At 61.0% G+C, this 20717-nt stretch overlaps 1 protein-coding gene across 4 annotated transcripts; it reads left to right on the top strand.

Annotated features, from left to right (window-relative positions):
- Positions 1–13: 13 nt before the first annotated feature.
- Positions 14–19101, top strand: ZBTB7A (zinc finger and BTB domain containing 7A). Of its 4 annotated transcripts, none has more exons than XM_032176493.2 (3): positions 14–113; positions 10186–11462; positions 17201–19101. In XM_032176493.2, the coding sequence occupies exons 2-3, from the start codon at positions 10201–10203 to the stop codon at positions 17691–17693; spliced, it is 1755 nt and encodes a 584-aa protein (XP_032032384.1). In that variant the 5' UTR covers positions 14–113; positions 10186–10200; the 3' UTR covers positions 17694–19101. The 4 variants fall into 4 exon arrangements, with proteins under 4 accessions (XP_032032384.1, XP_032032381.1, XP_032032385.1 ...); XM_032176490.2 differs by lacking the exon at positions 14–113 and adding an exon at positions 233–2050; XM_032176494.2 differs by lacking the exon at positions 14–113 and adding an exon at positions 233–1248.
- The last annotated feature ends 1616 nt before the right edge of the window (positions 19102–20717 follow it).

Raw genomic sequence — 20717 nt, forward strand, 5'->3', positions numbered from 1 at the left:
CGGGGCCAGGCTCACTGCCGCCTCCCGGCCCCTCGGAGGGAGCCAGCCCAGCCGCAGCCGCCGCCACCGCCGCCGCCGGGGCCGGGCCCCCTCGCCGCTGCCCCGGGAAGGAGGTAGGAGCCCCCCGCGCGGGCGAGGCGGCGGGGGCCCGCGGGCCGGGCGGGGGCCGCGCGCTGCGGCCGGGGCGGGGGAGGGGGCCGCTTCCTGCCCCCGCCCGGGCCTGACTCAGCCCCGGGTGGGGGGCCCGGCCTGGCCCCTCGCCCTGCCCGGACGGCCGTACGGCTCCGACCCGCGGGAGAGGGCGGAGAGAGCACCCCAGTCCCCGCCGTCCGCGCCCCCAAAGCGCGTGACCCCGTCTCCTCTGGCCCGGACCCCCCCCCTTCCCCTTGACGCCACCACCACGTGCGAAGCCTGAGCCCGGGCAGGGGAGGGGGGAGCTGGTGGGATCCGGCCCCCTCCCTCCCGCTCCCTACCCCCCGGGCCTGGGAGCCTGGCTGGGGGCTGAGCCGAGCGGAGGTTCGGGTGCCCCCCCCCCAGGGCCCGGGCCTCTGCGGGTTCTGGAAGGCGCTGCCCGGGCTGGCTGGCGGGGGCGCACGGTGGGCCGCGGCGGGAGGTTGCTGTCCACCCGGGCCCGGGCACCCAGTCGGCGCCCACTAAATGTTGGCGGAATGCAGCCAGGAGTTGGCGGCGAGGCGGGTGGAGGCAGCAACTCCTCTCCCCCCTAGCCAGGCGGCGGAAGTCAGAGAGGTGCTGGTGCCCCCGTCACCCGCGGCACCCACCTGGCTCACCCATGGGTGGCGGGCTCGGTGGGCCCCCCCACCTCTCTGCCAGCTGCCTCCGGAGAGGGCGTCGGGATTCCGTGTCAGCCCCCCCGCCCCAACCTCAGAACTGGACCAGGGCGTAACCCTGAGCGTGCCGCTCCCACACTGGGGGTGCCTCCCCACCACCGACCGATCACTTCCTATTGGCAAGCTGGTCTGGGAGAGGTCCCGGGGAGGCCAGGCCTAGGCCCAGCCCTGCTGCTGCCAGGGCCTGAGGGCTTCAGGCCGGGGGCGTTTGTCCCCGAGGGCCACCCCCTATGGGGCCCCGAGAGCACCTATCGGCGGGGCCGGGGCCTCTGTTTACCACCAGCCATCTCTGTGGAGACAGAGCCTGGGGGAGAAGGGGGGGCGGGAGCCGGCCGCTGGAAAAGCGAAGTCTAAGGAAGGAAAGAAGAGCCAACCGGGACACTGAAATTTTAATTCGTGGGTCAGTCCGGGGGGTATTTATTATTCAGTTCCGATTGGCTGCGTGGCGGCCAGTCAGCACCCGGGCCCGGGCGGGCAGCCACGCATCGGCAGAGGCTCGCGGGCGGCCGCAGGCAGTGGATGGGTCCTTTGCTCTGTGTGGGAGACTGAGGCGCGGCCGAGGCAGAGCCCAGCCTGGGGCCTGGTCGGGAAGGTTCCCTGGGGCGATCACAAATCCCTGCTGGGTGTTTGTTTGTTTGTTTGTTTCCTTTTCTTTCCTTGAGTCCCTCTGACCTATAGCTGGGTCCACCTGGTGGCAGATCCCTGTTGCCATGTGAGGAGGAAACTAAGGCAGGGAGGGGAGGTCGAATGTGAGCAAGCCTCGGAGCAGGTGCCCGTGCTGGGCAGGGGAGACTGAGGCGGAGGGGGAAGCAGAAAGTGGCCCAAGGTCACTCAGGTGGAGTCAGAGCTGCCCCCTGTGCTCCATCCTTCCAGCTCGGGGCCTGTCCAAAGTCCCCTGCCCCCGTGTGGTGGCCCAGGGGCGCCTGCCCACCTGTCTTTGAGCAGGGCCGGAGGTTGGCAGTAGAGACTCAGCTGCAGGCACCTGCCTGCAAACGGAGCATCACCGAGGCTTATTAAACCCTGTGTCCGAAGATGACATTGAGGCTCAGAGAGGGCCAGCATGGCTCCCAAGGTCACACAGCACAAGCCACAGCCCTCTCGCCTCCCTGCCTCACTGGGCAGGCCCTTGCTGGCGCACGTGCAAACGAGGCCCCTCTCCAATCCTGCCGAGCCACAAACTCGTCTCACCTTGGTCCTCAGAGGTGAGCAGGGCTCTGGGTTTTATGACCAGAGGAGACCGAGGTCACCTCCCCAGAGCCAGCCCACTGCAGCCCAGATGCTCCAAGGCGGCTCCTCAAGGGTTGGAATGCTGGCACGCTTGCTCTGCGACCTTGGACGAGCCCCGTGACCCCTGCAGCCGGGGCGTGCTGTGTGCCTGGGGCTGCGGAGGGTCCCCCAGCTGGTGCCTGCAAAGCCACCCATGTTGTCTTTTCTTTTCTCTTCCGTGGTGGAAACTCCCAGGTCAGCTCAGGGCATGGCAGAGACTTGAGTGTGGGGCGTGGGTCAGAGCTGCGTGAGACACCCGCACCCCCACCTGTCACCTGCCAGACCATAAACCGCCCTGCAGTAGCCCTGGGCAACAAGGACAAGAGGAACGAGCTTGGGTGGGGGTGAGCATGGTCCGATCCTAGCCCAGCCCTTGGGTCCACCCCAGCAGTCACTCCCCCTCTGCCAGCCTCAGTCTTCCCATCCAGACAGTGGGAAGATGGTCATCAGCCCTAGATTGTTGTCTCAAGAGTTCACTCAATGGGTCCTTGGGAATGCTTGTTGAACGACTACTGTGCAGTGTGTCAGGCCCTTGGGGAGCTGTCTTGAGGGCTGGGGGGGGCAGAGGCCCCTCCCTGAGCCGCCCATGTCAGCTGGACTCCAGCCCTGCCCCGGGCTCCTGTGCGAGAGCTCCCTTGCAAGGCAGCTCCGAGGGGATGAGGATAAGCCGTCCTTCCTCTCAGCCCCCAGGGTAGGGGGATTTCATCTCCTGCTGGTATCCGGGGGCCAGGAAAGGGGATGGAAGGAGCCGTGGGAGGACTAGTTAGGCAGGCCAGAGCCAGACGGACAGCCCGTGCTCAAATTCCAGTTCTGCTGTGCGACCGTGGCCAAGCTGCTCCCCCTCTCTGATGCCGTTCCCCGTTTGCAAAATGGGGCACAGACACAGATCTTGCCTTCCAGCGCTGTGGGCGCCGTTGCGGCCCGGGGTCTCTGGGGCGATTATCAAGGCCCGGCCTCCCCCAGCTGCTCCGAGGAGCGGCTCTGACCCTTGGGCCCCGAGCGCCGAGTCCAGAGCCCCAAAGCGCAGAAGGCGCCCCTCAGAGAATCCGGCACTCGGAAGGAGCGTGGCCAAAGGACCAGCCCCTCCATCTGTCCCCCAGCAGGCTGTGGACGGCCACTCGGTGGAAGTGTCGCCACCCACGCCTTTCTGGTTTGACTGGAAAACATGGCCCATCCTACCTATCAGGATGCCTGAGAGAAGGATCTGGCCGGGTTCTGCAGGCCGCCGGGCTCCCAGGCTGAGCCTTCCACCTGCTCAGGCGAGGGTGGGGGTGGGGCAGGTATCTCCAGGTGACAAGCAGGCCTCCCTCAGGGGAGGGAGAGAGAGGTCACCCCGGCCTCTCACAGGCATCTCAGCTAAGCAGGTGCAGCCTGGGCTGATGGCAGGGTGGACAAGGATGGGCTTCCGAGAGTCTGGCCTTGCTTGCCCCAGTGACGGGAAGCTCAGCACCCCCACTGTCGTCGTGAAGCTTCCTCTTGGAACCTGGGCTCGGGCTGTAGTCTGGGCTTCCTGGCCCCTGACACCTCAGAGTGTGGGAACAGGGTGGGCCTCAGTCCCACCCATGAGTTGGGCGTCAGATGGGATCCCCCTGGCCTCCTCATCGCTGCCCCCATCCCCGCTGTCACACTTCCCACTGGGCCCCCGCGGCCTTCCTGCCTCTGGCCCTTTAAGGCCCGGGCAGGAAGCCCCTCCCCATTTAGGGCAATAAATGGACACGTAAAATGGCCGAGGGCCTGTTTGCTCCATGTCTGGCCCAGAGGGAGGCCTGCGGGCGAGGGCAGGCGGGGAGGGGGCGGGCTGGCAGCTGGCAGCCACCCCAGGCCGTTGGTGCCCCCCGATCAGGACACTGCATTCCTGTCCCATTAAACCCAGCCCGAGGACTGGGCCAGGCGGGGCTTGGCACCAGGTCAGGGCGGGGTTACCCGTCGGGACCAACCTTGCAACACAGGCCGCTGGGCGGGGAGGGGGCGGGGGCTGCCGGGTATGGGCCTGGCAGCCACACCTGCACACCAGGCTTGCAGTGTGACCTTGGGCCGGCCGCCCACCCTCTCTGGGCCTGGTCTCCCCTTCCAGCTTCCTCCTCAGACCCCACCACTCACTCCCTTGGTAGGTGAGGAGGGGACTGAATTCCCGGAATAGCATTCAGGAGCAAAGTTCCCATCCGTGAGGGGTGGTGAACAGCCTGGCAGTGTGTTTTGGGGACTGGCTCTGGTGCACATCAGGTCCCTGGGCTAAGTTTGCTGAATGGATGTGAGCAAGACCCTGACCACAGTTGGGGGCTCCTTTCCACTGTCACGACCCCCATCCCCCAGGAGACAGAGGCTCAGAGAGGTCTCCCATCTTGCCCAAGGTCACACAGCTTGGAGGTGGGGGAGCCGAGGCTTGAACCCGAGCTGCTCTGCACAGCACAAAGGAGGGGTGAGAGGTCCCTTTGGCCTCCTTCCCTGCTCTCCCTGGGCAGAGGGTTGGGTGGGGGCCCTGATCCCCTCATTAGACGGCCCCCTGCTCCAGGAAGTGGCCTTCGGGAAGGTGGCTGGTGGGAGTTACCTGCCCAGCCCTCACTTTGTCGTGTGACCTTGGGGAGGCCCCTGGCTCTCACACCCTGCACTAGCGATGCAGCCTCCTCTCCGCCGGTCCCCCTTCCCCGGTCGCCCACCTCCAGGCCTCAGTTCCTGACGCTTCCTGTGCTGGGGTGCCCTTCTTGGGATGCTGGGGTCCTTCCTGGGCGACGTCTGCTGCTCCCTGTGCCACATCAGGGTGCTTCCGAGCTCACGGCATATCCCCAGCAGCTGGGAAGTGGCAGCTGCCCAGGTCAGAGGGCTGCTGTGTGACCTCGACTGGGCTGCCTCACCTCTCTGAGCCTCTCAGGGACCTGTGGAAGACGCAGTGAAGGTGCCCAGTTAGTTTGGGAGCACAGAGGAGGCCGAAATGCGGCCTGGGTGCCGTGACTCTCGACAGACACTACAGCAAGTGACCCTTAGGTTAGATGGGAGGTGGGACCGGCAGGCTGCACAGCCCCCTGCTTCTGGGTATGCCTCGAAGCCAGCTGGGCGGGCCCGGGCGTGGGCTGTCTCTGGTTTATCCGGTGGTTTGCTGCGCCCCTACTGTGCGCCACCCTGGGAGGGTTGGGCTTAGGGGCCTGGGAGTGGCCCGGGGGGAGGAGGGCGCCCCACCTCCAGCCCAGGAGGGGCCTGCCAGGGCCTGCCCCTCCGCCGCCGAGTCAGCACCGGGCAGCCCCGGAAATCCCACGGAGGCCAGCGCGGGGGAGGAGCTGTGATGAAAGATGGGGCCCCGGGTGGGTGTGGGCCGAGCCCAGGGGACCCTGGCCGGCAGGGGTGGGGACCTGGCTGGCGTGGGGCTGGGGCTTCCCGGAGGAGGGGAACGAAACCGCCACCTCCGGAGGCGTGTACCCTGTGTCGGACGCACAGTGGGGCTTCAGCACTCAGGGACTTTTTATTGCCAAGACTTTGTGGCCCTCCTGGGGGTGCTCTGGCTGGGCCCTGCCTCCCCTCTCCCACCTCGGAGGCAGGGTCTTCGGCCCTTTCCTTAGGGGAGGCCTCCAGGAGGCCCAGGTGGGGGCATTGGCCCAGGGCGTGGCCGGCAGGTGGCTTGTGTTCCTGGAGTGAGGGCGTGGGTCAGTTGTCTCACGGCGAGTTTAGGTGGGTGGGGGGACCGGCCCCTCCATCATTTCCTGGCCCCCAGCCCCTGGGAGTCAGCCCTGCCGGGCACCCTTAGGCCAGGACTGCAGCCCTCTCTGCGCCCCGGCATTCTCATCTGTAAGATGCGGCCACGGTCCTCTCATGGGGGCTTCCTTGGCTGACATCACCCTGGGCCTGGCTGCACTGAGGGAGGGTCTCAGTGATATTTAGGAGGGAATAGGGGCCCAAGAGGGGGTCCCAGGCTGGAGAGGGCAGAGACTGGGACCCCTGGACCCAACCTGGAGCTGGGATCTTCATACTGGCGGGGACCTCCAGGAGGTGGCTGAGCCATCTGGATTAGTTTGGGCCCATCCTCCAGGCCCCAGGAAAGACACCTCTCAGCCACTCCAGAGCGGGGACCCTGGTCACCCGAGGGGAGGAGCAGGCCAGGGGTGGCCATCTTGGGGCGTTGGTGGCCTGGGTCAGAGGTCTCCCCCCATGCTGGGGTGGATAGGAGGGCCGGGTCCCGTCTGATCCGGAGCTCCATCTGCTCACACGCTCCCCGCGGCCCAGGGCCAGACGGCAGATGGTGGCAGGGGGTGGACACCACCAAAGGGGGCTCCTCAGAGGCTTCCAAGGGCTGAGCCTTGGGTGGGGTCGCCCCCTCTCCTACCGTTCCTGCTCCCAGCAGCAACATCTGAGCCCACCGCCCCACCACAGGCCTTAGAGTGGACGGGGGCGCTGAGCAGCTGGGCCCTGGGCCGAGGCTGGAAGGAGGGAAGGAAGGCGGGTGGAGGGGCCTGGGGAGCGTGGTGGCACTGAGCAAGCTCACAAAGGCCTCTGTGTCGCCCGGCAGCTCAGGCCCCGCGCTGAGGGCCCTGGGCTTTGGGTCCGGCTGGACCGACACCATGCCTCCCTTGTGGGGCCAGGCTCAAGCCCGGCGGCGTCAGAGCCTGCCTGGGCTGCCGGGCTGGGGGACAGGAGGGTCCGGTGGCCCGGAGGAGGCCATGGAAGGCCCGGCTCAGGCCCTCTTCCCAGGGGCCTTGCCCAGGGGCTCTGGCCTGAGAGCCACCGGCCGGCCTGGAGGAATGTGAGCTGTGCTGGGTGACTCGGGGCAGCCGGGGGCTCCCAGGAGAGGGTGGAGGGGTGGGGACAGGGGCCAGAGGGTTGCACAAGCTCCGAGTGGGTGGATGAGTCACAGCCGAGGGGAAGGCGGAAAAAAGGGAGGGGGAGAAAGGGGTGGGACAGACACAGTCCCCCCAGGGCCCGGCGCTGCCCGAAACCTCTGCCCATTTGACAGATAGGGAGACTGAGGCCCAGAGAGGGCCAAGGCCTTGGCTGGGGCTGAACAGCTCAGCTGGGGTGGCTGAGAGTTGGGGAGGGGCTGCCAGGCAGGCCTGTGGGCAGGCGGGAGGTGGATAGGGCTTCCCCCGGCTCCCTGCTCCTCCCGGGCTGTAGCCCGGTCTCTGTTAATCACAGCTAGGGCTGAGCCCTATGCTGGGGGCTCTGAGGGGCAGGAAGGGGTTTAGCCTGCGGAGTCACTGACCCTGCCCGGACGGGGCACACCCACAGTGGCCTTGACCTCGGCTGGGTTTCGGCACTGGGTCCCCGTGCCTGGGCTGCCACACCCCTTCCTGCTGACTCAGAGCCCCCTGAAAAGAACCAGGCCTGACCAGGAGGCAGGAGTCAGGGTTGGGGAGGCCAAGGGGTCGGCTCTTAGGTCCACTCCCGGTTTGAGTTCGGATTCAACTGTGTCCTCATGGTGGGGCCTTGGGCAAGTGGCCTCAGCTCACGTCGGAGTGGGTGCTGCCAGTGGGGTTCGGGTGGAACTGGCGGGAAGTAGGTGTTATGTGTTGTTGTTTTTTTTATTTTTGGAGACGAGTCTTGCTCTGTCACCAGACTGGAGTGCTGTGGCGTGATCTAGGTGGCTCACTGCAGCCTCCACCTCTCGGTTCAAGTGATTCTCCTGCCTAAGCCTCCCGAGTAGCTGGGACTATAGGCCCGAGCCACCAGGCCCAGCTAATTTTTTGTTAGAAATGGGGTTTCACCATGTTGCCCAGGATGGTCTTGATCTCTTGACCTCGTGATCCACCCACCTTGGCCTCTCAGTGTGCTGGGATTACAAGCGTGAGCCACCGCGCCTGGCCAAAGTAGGTGTTTTGTAAAGGTCACTGCGTGGCCTCCCCTCTGTATCGGCCGAAGCCCGTGCTCAGACCAACAGGAAAATGGCTCAGATCAGGGCACTTCTCTCGAGCACCTACTGTGTGCTCCTGGAGCACCTCAAAGTGCCCTTTCCTTATTTATTTATTTATTTATTTTTCCGAGACGGAGTTTCACTCTTGTTGTCCGGGCTGGAGTACAGCGGCGCAATCTCACCGCAACCTCCGCCTCCCAGGTTCAAGCGATTCTCCTGCTCAGCCTCCCGAGTAGGTGGAATTACAGGCATGTGCTACCACGCCCGGCTAATTTTGTATTTTTAGTAGAGACGAGGTTTCACCATGTTGGTCAGGCTGGTCTTGAACTCCCGACCTTAGGTGATCCGCCTTGCCTTGGCCTCCCAAAGTGCTGAGATTACAGGTGTGAGCCATAGCACCCAGCCCTTTTTTTTTTTTCTTTTTCTTTTCTTTTTTTTTTTTTTTTTGAGACCGAGTCTCGCTGTGTTGCCCAGGCTGGAGTACAGTGGCTCCATCCAGGCTCACCACAACCTCCGCCTCCCAGGTTCAAGCGATTCTTCTGCCTCAGCCTCCTGAGTAGCTGGGATTACAGGCATGCGCCACCACGCCTGGCTGATTTTTTTTTTTTTTTTTAAGATGGAGTCTCGCTCTGTGGCCCAGGCAGGAGTGCAGTGGTGCAATCTCGGCTCACTGCAACCTCCACCTCCCGGGTTCAAGCGATTCTCCCGCCTCAGCCTCCCGAGTAGCTGGGATTACAGGCACGTGCCACCACGCCCATCTATTTTTGTATTTTTATTAGAGACAGAGTTTCACTGTGTCAGCCAGGATGGTCTCAATCTCCTGACCTGGTGATCTGCCCACCTTGGCCTCTCAAAGTGCTGGGATTACAGGTGTGAGCTACCACACCCAGCCTAGTTTTTGTATTTTTAGTAGAGACAGGGTTTCACCATGTTGGCCAGGCTGGTCGCTGGTCTTGAACTCCTGACCTCAAGTGATCTGCCCACCTCAGCCTCCCAAAAATGCTAGAATTACAGGCGTGAGCACCGAGCCCGGCCTCAAAGTGCCCTTTCAACAGGCATTCCCGGGGGCCCTCCTGGGAGGGGTGGTGCCAGTGCGCTTGTGACATTTAAGCGTCCAGTGTGGGTTTTGCCGGCATAATCTCATGCTGGTGAGAAAGAACAGGGCATCTGACTGCTCTTGGGCACAGCCAGGGAAACTGAGGCTGGTGGGGGGCAGGAAACCTGACTGTCCTCATGCACAGCTAGGGAAATTGAGGCTGGGGGCAGGACATCTGGCTGCCCTCGTGTACGGATGGGAAACAGGCTGGGAGTGGGACACCTGATCGCCTTCCTGTACAGCTGGGGAAACTGAGGCTGGGGACAGGACATCTGATTGCTTTTGTGCACAGCTGGGGAAACAGGCTGGGAGAGACAGGACATCTGACCATTCTCATGCACAGCTGGGGAAACTGAGGCTAGAAGATAGGACATTTGACTGCCCTTGGGAACAGCTGGGTAAACTGAGGCTGGGGAGCCAGGACATTTGGCTATCCTCATGCACAGATGGAAAACTGAGTCTTGGCCGGGTGCCGTGGCTCACGCCTGTAATCTTAGCACCTTGGGAGGCAGGGGTGGTTGGATCATTTGAGGCCAGGGTTTTTTTATTTGTTTTGTTTTGTTTTTTTGAGACAGAGTCTCACTCTGTCTCCCAGGCTGGAGTGCAGTGGCGCGATCTCAGCTCACTGTAAGCTCTGCCTACTGGGTTCATGCCATTCTCCTGCCTCAGCCTCCCGAGTAGCTGGGACTACAGGCCCCGCCACCACTCCCGGCTAATTTTTCGTATTTTTTAGTAGAGACGAGGTTTCACTGTGTTAGCCAGGATGGTCTCGATCCCCTGACCTCATGATCCGCCCGTCTCGGCCTCCCAAAGTGCTGGGATAACAGGCGTGAGCCACCGCGCCAGGCCGAGGCCAGGGGTTTGAGACCAGCCTGGCCAACATGGTGAAAGCCTTTCTCTATACTAAAGACACACAAAAAAGAAAAGAGGCTGGAGGCAGGGCATGTATCGCTTTGGTGCAAAGCTGGGGAAGCTGGGGCTGGAAAGGCGCGACATCCGACCGCCTTCACGTGCAGGTGGGAATCTGAGGCTGGGGGAGCAGGGTGGAGCGCTGCTTCTCAAGGGCCTTGGGCCCTTGTCAGTGGGCACAGGAACCCCCGAACCCCCACTCACGAGCGCCCTCTCGCTACCCACTGCTGCAGGTCTCGGCGCGGAAGATGGCCGGCGGCGTGGACGGCCCCATCGGGATCCCGTTCCCCGACCACAGCAGCGACATCCTGAGTGGGCTGAACGAGCAGCGGACGCAGGGCCTGCTGTGTGACGTGGTGATCCTGGTGGAGGGCCGCGAGTTCCCCACGCACCGCTCGGTGCTGGCCGCCTGCAGCCAGTACTTCAAGAAGCTGTTCACGTCGGGCGCCGTGGTGGACCAGCAGAACGTGTACGAGATTGACTTCGTCAGCGCCGAGGCGCTCACCGCGCTCATGGACTTCGCCTACACGGCCACGCTTACCGTCAGCACAGCCAACGTGGGTGACATCCTCAGCGCCGCCCGCCTGCTGGAGATCCCCGCGGTGAGCCACGTGTGCGCCGACCTCCTGGACCGGCAGATCCTGGCGGCTGACACCGGCGCCGACGCCGGGCAGCTGGACCTTGTAGATCAAATTGATCAGCGCAACCTCCTCCGCGCCAAGGAGTACCTCGAGTTCTTCCAGAGCAACCCCATGAACAGCCTGCCCCCCGCGGCCGCCGCCGCCGCCGCCAGCTTCCCGTGGTCCGCCTTTGGGGCGTCCGATGATGACCTGGATGCCACCAAGGAGGCCGTGGCCGCCGCTGTGGCCGCCGTGGCCGCGGGCGACTGCAACGGCTTAGACTTCTATGGGCCGGGCCCCCCGGCCGAGCGGCCCCCGACGGGGGACGGGGACGAGGGCGACAGCAACCCGGGTCTGTGGCCAGAGCGGGATGAGGACGCACCCACCGGGGGTCTCTTTCCGCCGCCCGTGGCCCCACCGGCCGCCACGCAGAACGGCCACTATGGCCGGGGCGGAGAGGAGGAGGCCGCCTCGCTGTCGGAGGCGGCCCCCGAGCCGGGCGACTCTCCGGGCTTCCTGTCGGGAGCGGCCGAGGGCGAGGATGGAGACGGGCCCGACGTGGACGGGCTGGCGGCCAGCACACTGCTGCAGCAGATGATGTCATCGGTGGGCCGGGCGGGGGCCGCAGCGGGGGACAGCGACGAGGAGTCGCGGGCCGACGACAAGGGCGTCATGGACTACTACCTGAAGTACTTCAGCGGCGCCCACGACGGCGACGTCTACCCGGCCTGGTCGCAGAAGGTGGAGAAGAAGATTCGAGCCAAGGCCTTCCAGAAGTGCCCCATCTGCGAGAAGGTCATCCAGGGCGCCGGCAAGCTGCCGCGACACATCCGCACCCACACGGGCGAGAAGCCCTACGAGTGCAACATCTGCAAGGTCCGCTTCACCAGGTGAGCTGCCCGCCGCGGGGGAGGCGCCGTCCTGCTCTCTGCCCCAGCATCCGCCACTCACGGCCCCTCCTGCCTCTCTCCATGCACGGCACGCACACATGCACGCAGACGCACAGACACATACACGCATATGCACACAGACACGTACACGCACAGACACATGCATGCCACGTACACACGCACACAGACGCGCACATGCACACAGACACGTACATGCACAGACATGCACACAGACACGCACACAGACGCACAGACACATGCACATCACATACACATCCACACACCCACAGACACACATACACGCACTTGCACAGACACGTATATGCACATGCACACGTATGCCACATACACATGCACAGACACATGCACACACACGTGCACATGCACATATGCACACCACATACACATGCACACATGCACACAGACATGCTACACAGACACACATGCAGACACACAGATGCACATGCACACCACATACACATCACATGCACATGCACACGCGCACATGCACACCCAGACACGCACACAGATGCACATGCACACAGATATGCATGCAAGCACATGCACACAGACACATACATGCACAGACATACACGCACATGCATGCAAACATGCACCCACAGACACACATACATGCACACACAGGCACACAGACGCACCCCACCTCTTGGGCCCAAAGCCAACGAACACTTCCCTGACCCACGTGGCTGTCAAGAACAACCTAGACCAGGCCCTGCCCTTGTGTGTGGACATCCCGGTGGGTGACAGCACAGGCCAGACATAAGGTGACAGCCACATCATATGCAAAGCGTGCCGGACAGGGTTGAGCTGCGGGAGGTGGGCGGGAAGGCACAGTCGTTCTTCTTCCCTGCAGGGCTGGTTCTTCTTTTCTGCACTTTTGGATTTTTTTCTTTTTCTGCTTTGGGAGAGGGTGACAGGCCCTCAGGCTTAGGGAGGGAGAGCCCAGGCTGGTGAGCGGTTTCTGAGTTTCCCGTGAGCCTGGGTAATTTGCTTCAATCAGCCAACATTTATGAAGCATCTGCTGGTGCCAGGCCTGTTCTAGGCGCCGGGGATAGGCCTTGCTGGAACCTGAAGCAGGGGAGGAGCGGCTGTGGGAAAGGGCGTTCCAGGCAGAGGGAACAGCCAGTGCAGAGGCCCTGAGGCCAGCTCAGCTTGAGAGATCACTGTGCCCCCATGGGAGCCACGGGGCTTGGTCCCTAAACAGCAGGAGTTCAAGGCCAGGCCGGGGCAGTTTGCGATTCGGTCTCAGGAGTCCAGAGGTGGCTGGCGGGGCCTCGTAGATCCAGGGCGGGCTGTAGTGGTGGGGGCAGGGGGCTGGCAGGCAGGGACCTGGCCAGGCTGGGTGACTCAGCACCACCCCCTGCCCCCCACCCGCCCTGGGGTTCCCCCAGCCACGCCCACCGAGGCTGAAGAAAGAGGCCATTGTCCCAGCTTCCCAGCCCCACCCCGTGGGGACAGGAACTGGGACTGACCCCTCCCCGGCACCCCAGCCCCCTCCCCAGCAGGCCAGGAGAGGAGGGTGTGGCCTGGACTCCGGCGCCCAGGAGTGCCAGGCAGGGGGCAAAGGGCGCTTTGGGAGGCAGGCAGTGTAGCTGGTGGTTTGTCCCTCCTTGGTGAGGTTGGGATACTGGAGGTCTTGGGGAGCTCCTCTTCCTCCAGGCAGGGGTCACTGTGGGTTCGTCTCTGAGCTCAGGAAGAGCAGCTTGGTGGGGCGCAGAGAACCGGGGTCTGCAGAGGGGACCAGGCTGAGCGAAGGTGGTGACCCCCACCCTGCTTCCCTGGCCGCAGGCCACAGGCCCGGTTTCATTCTGACATGGGCACTGCTGGCTATCCCACCCGACCTGGGGCTGATCCCCTCAGTCAGAGAAACTGAGGCTTAGAGAGGGACAGTTGTTGCGACCTCTTCCTCCCACCCCAATTTAGACCCACCTGCTTCCTCTTTTCCCCCACCCCATGCTCTGGTCCCCCCTCCCCAGGACACCAGCACCCCCACCCTCCAAAAGCCTGGGAGCCCGAGGCCCCTCTGAGTCACAGCAGGGCGTTGAGTAAGTGGGGCTTGTGGTGGCTGGGGCTATAATTACCCAGGCTGGGGCTCGGGGTGATGAAACTAGGGATACCTCCGCCCACACCCCGCCTCTGCGTGGCCCTCTGGCCTGCTGTGCAGCCCCAGGCAAGTCCCTTCCTCTCTCTGGGCCTCCCAGGCTCATCTGGGGAGTCTCTGCACAGTTCTGGAAAAACCTAGTGGCTGTCATCCCCTCTGTGACCCCGGCCCTGTGCCAGATCTGGGCAAGGCAGCCCAGAGACCTTGCCGTGGGCTTTGCAGAAGGTGATCGGTAAACCAGCGGCCTGGAGGCTGGTAACAGAGCTGGTTAGGCCACAGGGTTCTGTTAGCAAGTTACCACGTTCTGTTGGCTTCAGTGGAGCAGCAAGGCTAGAGATAAGGTAGGGGTCTGGTTGCAAAGGGCCAGGCCTTCACCCTCAGGGCAACAGAGCCAAAGAGAGGTTAAAGTTAGGGACACCAGCTCTGTAGCTGGTGCCAGAGGGAGGGACCTAGGGCTGGAGGAACCCAGAGGGGAGCCAGGTCTTTGGGAATTAGGAAAGGTAGAGGGGCATTCAAGGTAGGGCTTTGAGGGATGAATAGGGGTTTGCCAGTCCCCACACTAAAGAAGTCTTCAGTCTATTGAGTGTGAGAAGGAAGAAACCCAAAGTGGCTCAGATGTGGGGCACAACAGGCAGCAGCAAGGAGTAGGTCAGATTCTAGCCAGGGCTCTTGAGACCCAGGGCTCCCTCCTGCCCTCTGGATCCCAGGAAGGAGTACACTTTTACTATAGATTGGCATCACGCAATGGGAATAGGCAAGACACCTACTTTTTTTTTTTTTTTTTTTTGAGATGAGTCTTGCTTTGTCACCCAGACTGGAGTGCAGTGGCACGATCTCAGCTCACTGCAACCTCCACCTCCCAGGTTCAAGCGATTCTCCTGCCTCAGCTTCCCAAGTAGCTGGGATTATAGGCACCCACCACCATGCCAGCCAATTTTTGTATTTTTAGTAGAGACGGGGTTTCACCACATTGGCCAGGCTGGTCTCGAACTCCTGACCTCAGGTGATCTGCCCGCCTCAGCCTCCCAAAGCGCTGGGGTTACAGGTGTGAGCCACTGTGCCTGGCCAGCAAGCCACCTACATATTTTTACATTTTCTGACAGCCCCCTTCAAAAAAAGTCAAAGGGACTTGGTGAAAGTGACTTGAAACATATTTTACCTAACCCAGGAAATGCATTTCCATGTGTAGTCAATGTGTACGATCCTCACTGAGCCATTTTACGTCACCTTTTGCATATCAAGTCTTCAAAAGCTGGGGTACCTTTCGCACTTCCAGCGCACATCAGTTCAGAGCGGCCACATTCCAAGGGTTCAGGAGCCACTTGGCCACAGGCACCCCACTGATATGGTGACCGGCTTTGTAGGCTAGAGGCTCCAGGCTAGGCTGGGTCCACGCTGCCCCCGTGGGGTGAGACAGGCAGGGAGGGGCCCTCGAGTCACACCCAATCCCTGCCTTCTCAGGGCTCACGATCCAATCAGGGAGACAGAGGAGAAACAAGGAAATCAACAGAAACAAGAGAGACTGGCTGGGCGCGGTGGCTCACGCCTGTAATCCCAGCACTTTGGGAGGCAGGCGGATCACTTGAGGTCAGGAGTTCAAGACCAGCCCAGCCAACATGGTGAAAACCCTGTCTCTATTAAAAATACAAAAATCAGCCACGTGTGGTGGTGCACGCCTGTAGTCCCAGCGTTTTGGGAGGCCGAGGCGGGTGGATCCCTGAGGTCAGGAGTTCAAGACCAGCCCGGCCAACATGGTGAAACCCCATCTCTACTAAAAATACAAAAATGAGCCAGGTGTGGTGGCAGAGGGCCTGTAATCCCAGCTACTTGGGAGGCTGAGGCAGGAGAATTGCTTGAACCCAGGAGACGGAAGTTGCAGTGAGCCGAGATCGCGCCACTGCGCTCAAGGCCTGGAAGATAGAGCGAGACTCGGTCTCAAAAAAAGAAACAATAGAAGAGTCAGATGGTGATGGCAGGAGGATGGAGACAGGGCTGGGGAAGGAGGTGACATTTGAGCCCAAATTTGACTGTGAAGATCCAGGAGGAAAAAAGAAAGTGCCCCGGACTGCGGGAACAGCAGATGCAAAGGCCCCAGCGTAGCTTGCGCTTTGCACATCAGGGTGGAGCCCAGATAGGGGAGTGACACTGAAGTGAGGGGAGAGTGGGCGGTCCTGGGTGCCGTGGGGTGGGGACTCAGTTACTAGGGTGACCAACTGCCCCACTTTGTCCTGGACAGAGGGGTTTCCCAGGATGCAGGACTTTCAGTGCTAAAACCAGAACAGTTGGTCACCCTATCTGTCACCAAACACCTCAGCCACCGCCAGCCTCGAGAGGGCAGGGATGTTTGCCTGTCTTGTTCCCTGCGGTATTTTCAGCACCTGGAACAGGGCCTGGCCCTCAGCGGGCGCTCGGCAAAGGTCTGTGGCATGAATGAAGGCACCAGGCCCTGGCTGGCCTCGTCCTACCCCAGGGGTAGGGGCAGGAGGGAGCAGCAGAAGCCCACTGTCTCCTTCTGCGGTAGGGAAGGGAGTTCATGGCGGGTGCAGTGGCTCACACCTGTGATCCTAGAGCTTTGGGAGGCTGAGGCAAGAGGATCGCTTGAGCCCAGGAGTTTGAGATTAGCCTGGGTAAGGTAGCTCGATCTCCATCTCTCAAACTTACATATATATATATAGTTTAATAGCTATTTAATAGGGTGTGGTGGTGCATGTGCTACTCTGGAGGATGAGGCAGGATGATGGCTTGAGCCCAGGAGTTCGAGGCTGCAGGGAACTGTGATCACACCACTGCCCTCCAGCCTGGGGGACAAAGCCAGACCCTGCCTCTCTTTTTTTTTGGAGACAGTCTCATTCTGTCACCGAGGCTGGAGGGCAGTGGCGTGATCTTGGCTCACTGCAACCTCCACCTCCCAAGTAGCTGACGCCCAGCTAATTTTTTTGTATTTTTAGTAGAGACGGGGTTTTCACTGTGGTTCTCGATCTCCTGACCTCGTGATCCGCCCACCTCGGCCTCCCAAAGTGCACCGCGCCCGGCCGCAAATTTTTTTTTGAGACGGAGTTTCGCTCGTATTGCCGCAAACTCCGCCTCCCAGATTCAAGCAATCCTCCTGCCTCAGCCTTCCTAATAGCTGGGATTACAGGTGCCTGCCACCATGCCTGGCTAATTTTTGTATTTTTTTTTTTTTTTTTTTTTTTTAGTAGAGACAGGGTTTCACCGTGTTGATCAGGCTGGTCTTGAACTCCTGGCTTCAATTGATCTGCCTTCCTCGACCTCCCAAAGTGCTGGGATTACAGGCCTGAGCCACCGCGCCTGGCCTAGACCTTGTCTCTTAAAAAGTTAAAACAGGAAAGGAAACGGGGTTCAGAGAGGCTTAGTGTTTTCCCAAGGCCACACAGCACTCGGGGTCCGAGGCCCTCTTTAGATGTTCAGAATGCGAAATCGCCCCCACTCGTCCTGTTTTTCGAGGTACCGTCCCCATCGGGGCACCGAAACTTCCGGTGCACGGTCCGTGTTCTGCAAGGGTGATCCAGGGCCTGCCGCGTCCGTGAGCGTCCCTGGGCCGGGATCGGGGGTCCCCGGCCCCACTGACCGTGCCCGCCCCGTGCCCCATCCACAGGCAGGACAAGCTGAAGGTGCACATGCGGAAGCACACGGGCGAGAAGCCGTACCTGTGCCAGCAGTGCGGCGCCGCCTTTGCCCACAACTACGACCTGAAGAACCACATGCGCGTGCACACGGGCCTGCGCCCCTACCAGTGCGACAGCTGCTGCAAGACCTTCGTCCGCTCCGACCACCTGCACAGACACCTCAAGAAAGACGGCTGCAACGGCGTCCCCTCGCGCCGCGGCCGCAAGCCCCGCGTCCGGGGCGGGGGGCCCGACCCCAGCCCGGGGGCCACCGCGACCCCCGGCGCCCCCGCCCAGCCCAGCTCCCCCGACGCCCGGCGCAACGGCCAGGAGAAGCACTTTAAGGACGAGGACGAGGACGAGGACGTGGCCAGCCCCGACGGCTTGGGCCGGTTGAATGTAGCGGGCGCCGGTGGAGGAGGTGACAGCGGAGGTGGCCCCGGGGCCGCCACCGACGGTAACTTCACAGCCGGACTCGCCTAAAAACCAAAAAGAGAAAACAGAAACCCGAGAAAGAGAGAGACAGAGAGAGAGAGAAAAAATCACCCACCACCCCCCCAAAAACACAAAAAAAGAAAATCTATCTATATACAGATATCTATATCTATATATATATATACAGATATATATATATGACGCGTCACAGAATCTAGGGTAGCGCTTTCTCAGATTTCCCTCCTTTCTGACGTTTTTCTCCCTCCGCAGGGGCCCCGGCCCTCCCTGGCTCCCCTTCCCCCCCACCACCCCATCGCTGGGTTTCGGGGCTTGGTTTGGGGTTTTTTGTAGGACACAAGGAATCCGAGACCCCGCACAGCCCCCTGGGCACCCGGCATGGGGCCTGGGGCCCGATCCGAGGCTCTGGGCTGGGGGGAGGGTAGACGTGGGGGGGCTGGGGGGGGACTGGGGTGGGCTTTTAATTTCCTCCCCTCGCTGGTTTCTATGAGTCTTTCAGACAAGACCTTAAATGATTTCTGTCTGCTCTGAGCGGACGTTAAAATGGGCCCCCGTCCCCCGACCCGCACCCTCCTTCCTCAGGGCACTTACTAAGGGAGGGGTCTCCCTCTCCATCTCCCCAATGGCCTCCCCGCCTCCAACCCTGCCTGCGGCCTCCCCTCCTCGCCCACCCCACGTCTCCGGGCCACTAAGACACAAACCTATTTATTTCTAGGCCTGGAGAAAGGAGATCGGACTGGGGTTCCCGGTGGGGCGCCAGGATGGCTCCCGGGGGGGGCTCCTGCCGCCTTCCTTCACGGCACTTACAACCGGCGGGACCCCCAGGGACCACCCCTCAGGGCGCCCCCCACCCCCGCCCGGTCCACCTAGACCCCCACGTTTGGAGATTCAAAACTTCTGTCTTCGTCCTCTCCCCCGAGCCCCCTCTCCCAAATTTTTAAAGCACTTTTTAGATTTTTTTTTCTCTTTCCTCCTTAAAAACAAAATTTATATATAGATATATATATATATATAAATAATATACTTTTCCTCAGAGGAGCAGGCAACAGTGTGGGATAAACAGAGTCATGATCAGAGGAAGCCCAGGGTCTGGTGATGGCAGGGATGGGGGGAGAGAGAGAAAATCCACAAGTTCCAATGTCACAAAAGCAATAAAACAAACTAGAAAAAAAAAGGTTTTACAAAATGAAAGGAAGGAAAAAAAGGCAACCAACCACATTAGAAGTCTTGGCACTTTGTAACGGAACGGGTACTACACTTTATCTTAATTCTTAATTTAAAAACATGTTTACAAGTTACAACCAACTTCTATGAAAAGTTGAAAAGACAAAAAAAAAAGCGAGCGAGAGAGAGCGAGAGAGAGAGCGAGAGCAGAAGAAATTCCTAAAAGTCGATTTATTTTTGTACAAAATAATAAAAAAAAAAACCCACCACAAACGTAGAATCCACTTCTGTTCCCCAAAAAGCGAGAAGGGGGGTTCAGGAGGAAGCCATCGCAGGGGACCTGGGAGATGCCCCGAGGTGTTTGTGCTTCACCCCGGGACGTCAGCCTCGAAGGCAGGACTGTGGGGTGTTCGTGCTGTGTTCCCCCCGCTCCCCCTTTCTGTCCCCTTTTTTGGTTCTGACGTGAAGAGGTCTTAGCATCCGCTTCTGTCCACGGGGTCTCTCCTTCCTCCTCCCTAGCTCAGGGATGGGCCTTCCAGCCGGAGCACCCCGATCCCCATCCGGCACCCCCCAATCCCCCAGCACGCCTATCCTCCCGCATGGCCACCAAGGAGCTGGACCTTGGATGCGCCTGCCCTGTTGAGGTGGGTGACAGGGGCCCCCCACCTCCAGGGCCTTAGAACCACCGCCCCCCCCCCCACCCCAGGCACCCCTCTTTTTACTCAAAGGCACTGACTGTAATCCAGGGGGACTGGGACCTGCCTCCCCCCAACCTCTGGCTCCCACAAGGCCCGGTGTTGACCGAGCCACAGGCCACGGACAGGGGCCAGGGTTGGTGAGACTATGTCGCCAGATGCCAGGACGCCCTCACCCCTTTTGCATATGCAATGCCTAGCATGGGACCCCGAAAATAGACGCTCTGCTGCACTGAGACTTCTTGTCAATGCCCAACCGGGGGGAGTGTCTCCCTGCCCCCGACCCCCCCATACCCCCTTCTCTGTGACACACACATCTTGTCGTCTCTTTTTCTTTCATTGTTAAAGGGAAGCTTTTTAAGAAGGCGATTTTCATATTGTTTCTACAGGATGGTTTTGGTTCCCTTCCCTTCCCACCCCCCCTTAAGCCTGTCAGCCCCCTCCAAATGTCTCAGGATCCCCCCTCTCCCCTGGGGCTGGGTGACAGCACCCCGGCTGCGTTCACACCCCAGTGTCACAGGGCGAGCTGTTCTGGAGAGAACCATCTGTCGTGGCTGAGCAGGGAGCTTGAACACCCCAGGCCAGGGACACCCCTCCCCAGCTCCGAGAGAGGCCCCTTGAGGGGTGAGCCCTCGTTCCACCTTCCCCTATCCATGCACCCCCTCGCAATAAAACCAACTCTAAAATCACAGCTGTCGTCCTAGCCAGTGGGGGCGACCGGACTTGGGGGGTGGAGCCCTCTGGGACTTCCGTAGGAACAAGGGCTGCGGCCCACCGCGACGCTTACACAGACCTCGGGGATTGCACTAAACCCTCGTTCCTAGCTCCGCACTCAGCTTCGCCTGTCCTGCCCGCCCACTTTGCCTTAACTGCCCGCCCGTCCTGGGGGCCACAGCCTCTGCATGGGCCCAGAGCCGGGACCCCCCAGCCCAGCCCAGCCCAGCCCAGCCCAGCCCCGCCCTCCCCAGACTCCGCGCAATCACATACTGTATATAGACGTGAATCGATTTTATTTTTATTCTTTAAATTAAGGTCGTGATAAAGTGTTGCCAAAGATACCTGCTGAATTCTCGCGTTTCAGGAAACAAACAAACAAAAAAAAATGATATTTGAGGAGGGTCGTGTTGACTCCATAAGAAAAGGACACAGCTCAAAGCTTTTTTGTTTGGTTGTTTGGGGTTTTTTTGTGTTTTCT

This window comes from Hylobates moloch, unplaced genomic scaffold, assembly GCF_009828535.3.
Source record: "Hylobates moloch isolate HMO894 unplaced genomic scaffold, HMol_V3 SCAFFOLD_15, whole genome shotgun sequence".
Taxonomy (NCBI): domain Eukaryota; kingdom Metazoa; phylum Chordata; class Mammalia; order Primates; family Hylobatidae; genus Hylobates; species Hylobates moloch.

What these genes read in the sequence shown, in the direction of transcription:
- ZBTB7A (XM_032176493.2), top strand. Translation starts at nt 10,201, where the DNA reads ATGGCCGGCGGCGTGGACGGCCCCATCGGGATCCCGTTCCCCGACCAC. An exon ending in TGCAAGGTCCGCTTCACCAG is followed by an intron (nt 11,463 to 17,200) that starts GTGAGCTGCCCG and finishes CCCCATCCACAG; the next exon opens with GCAGGACAAGCTGAAGGTGC.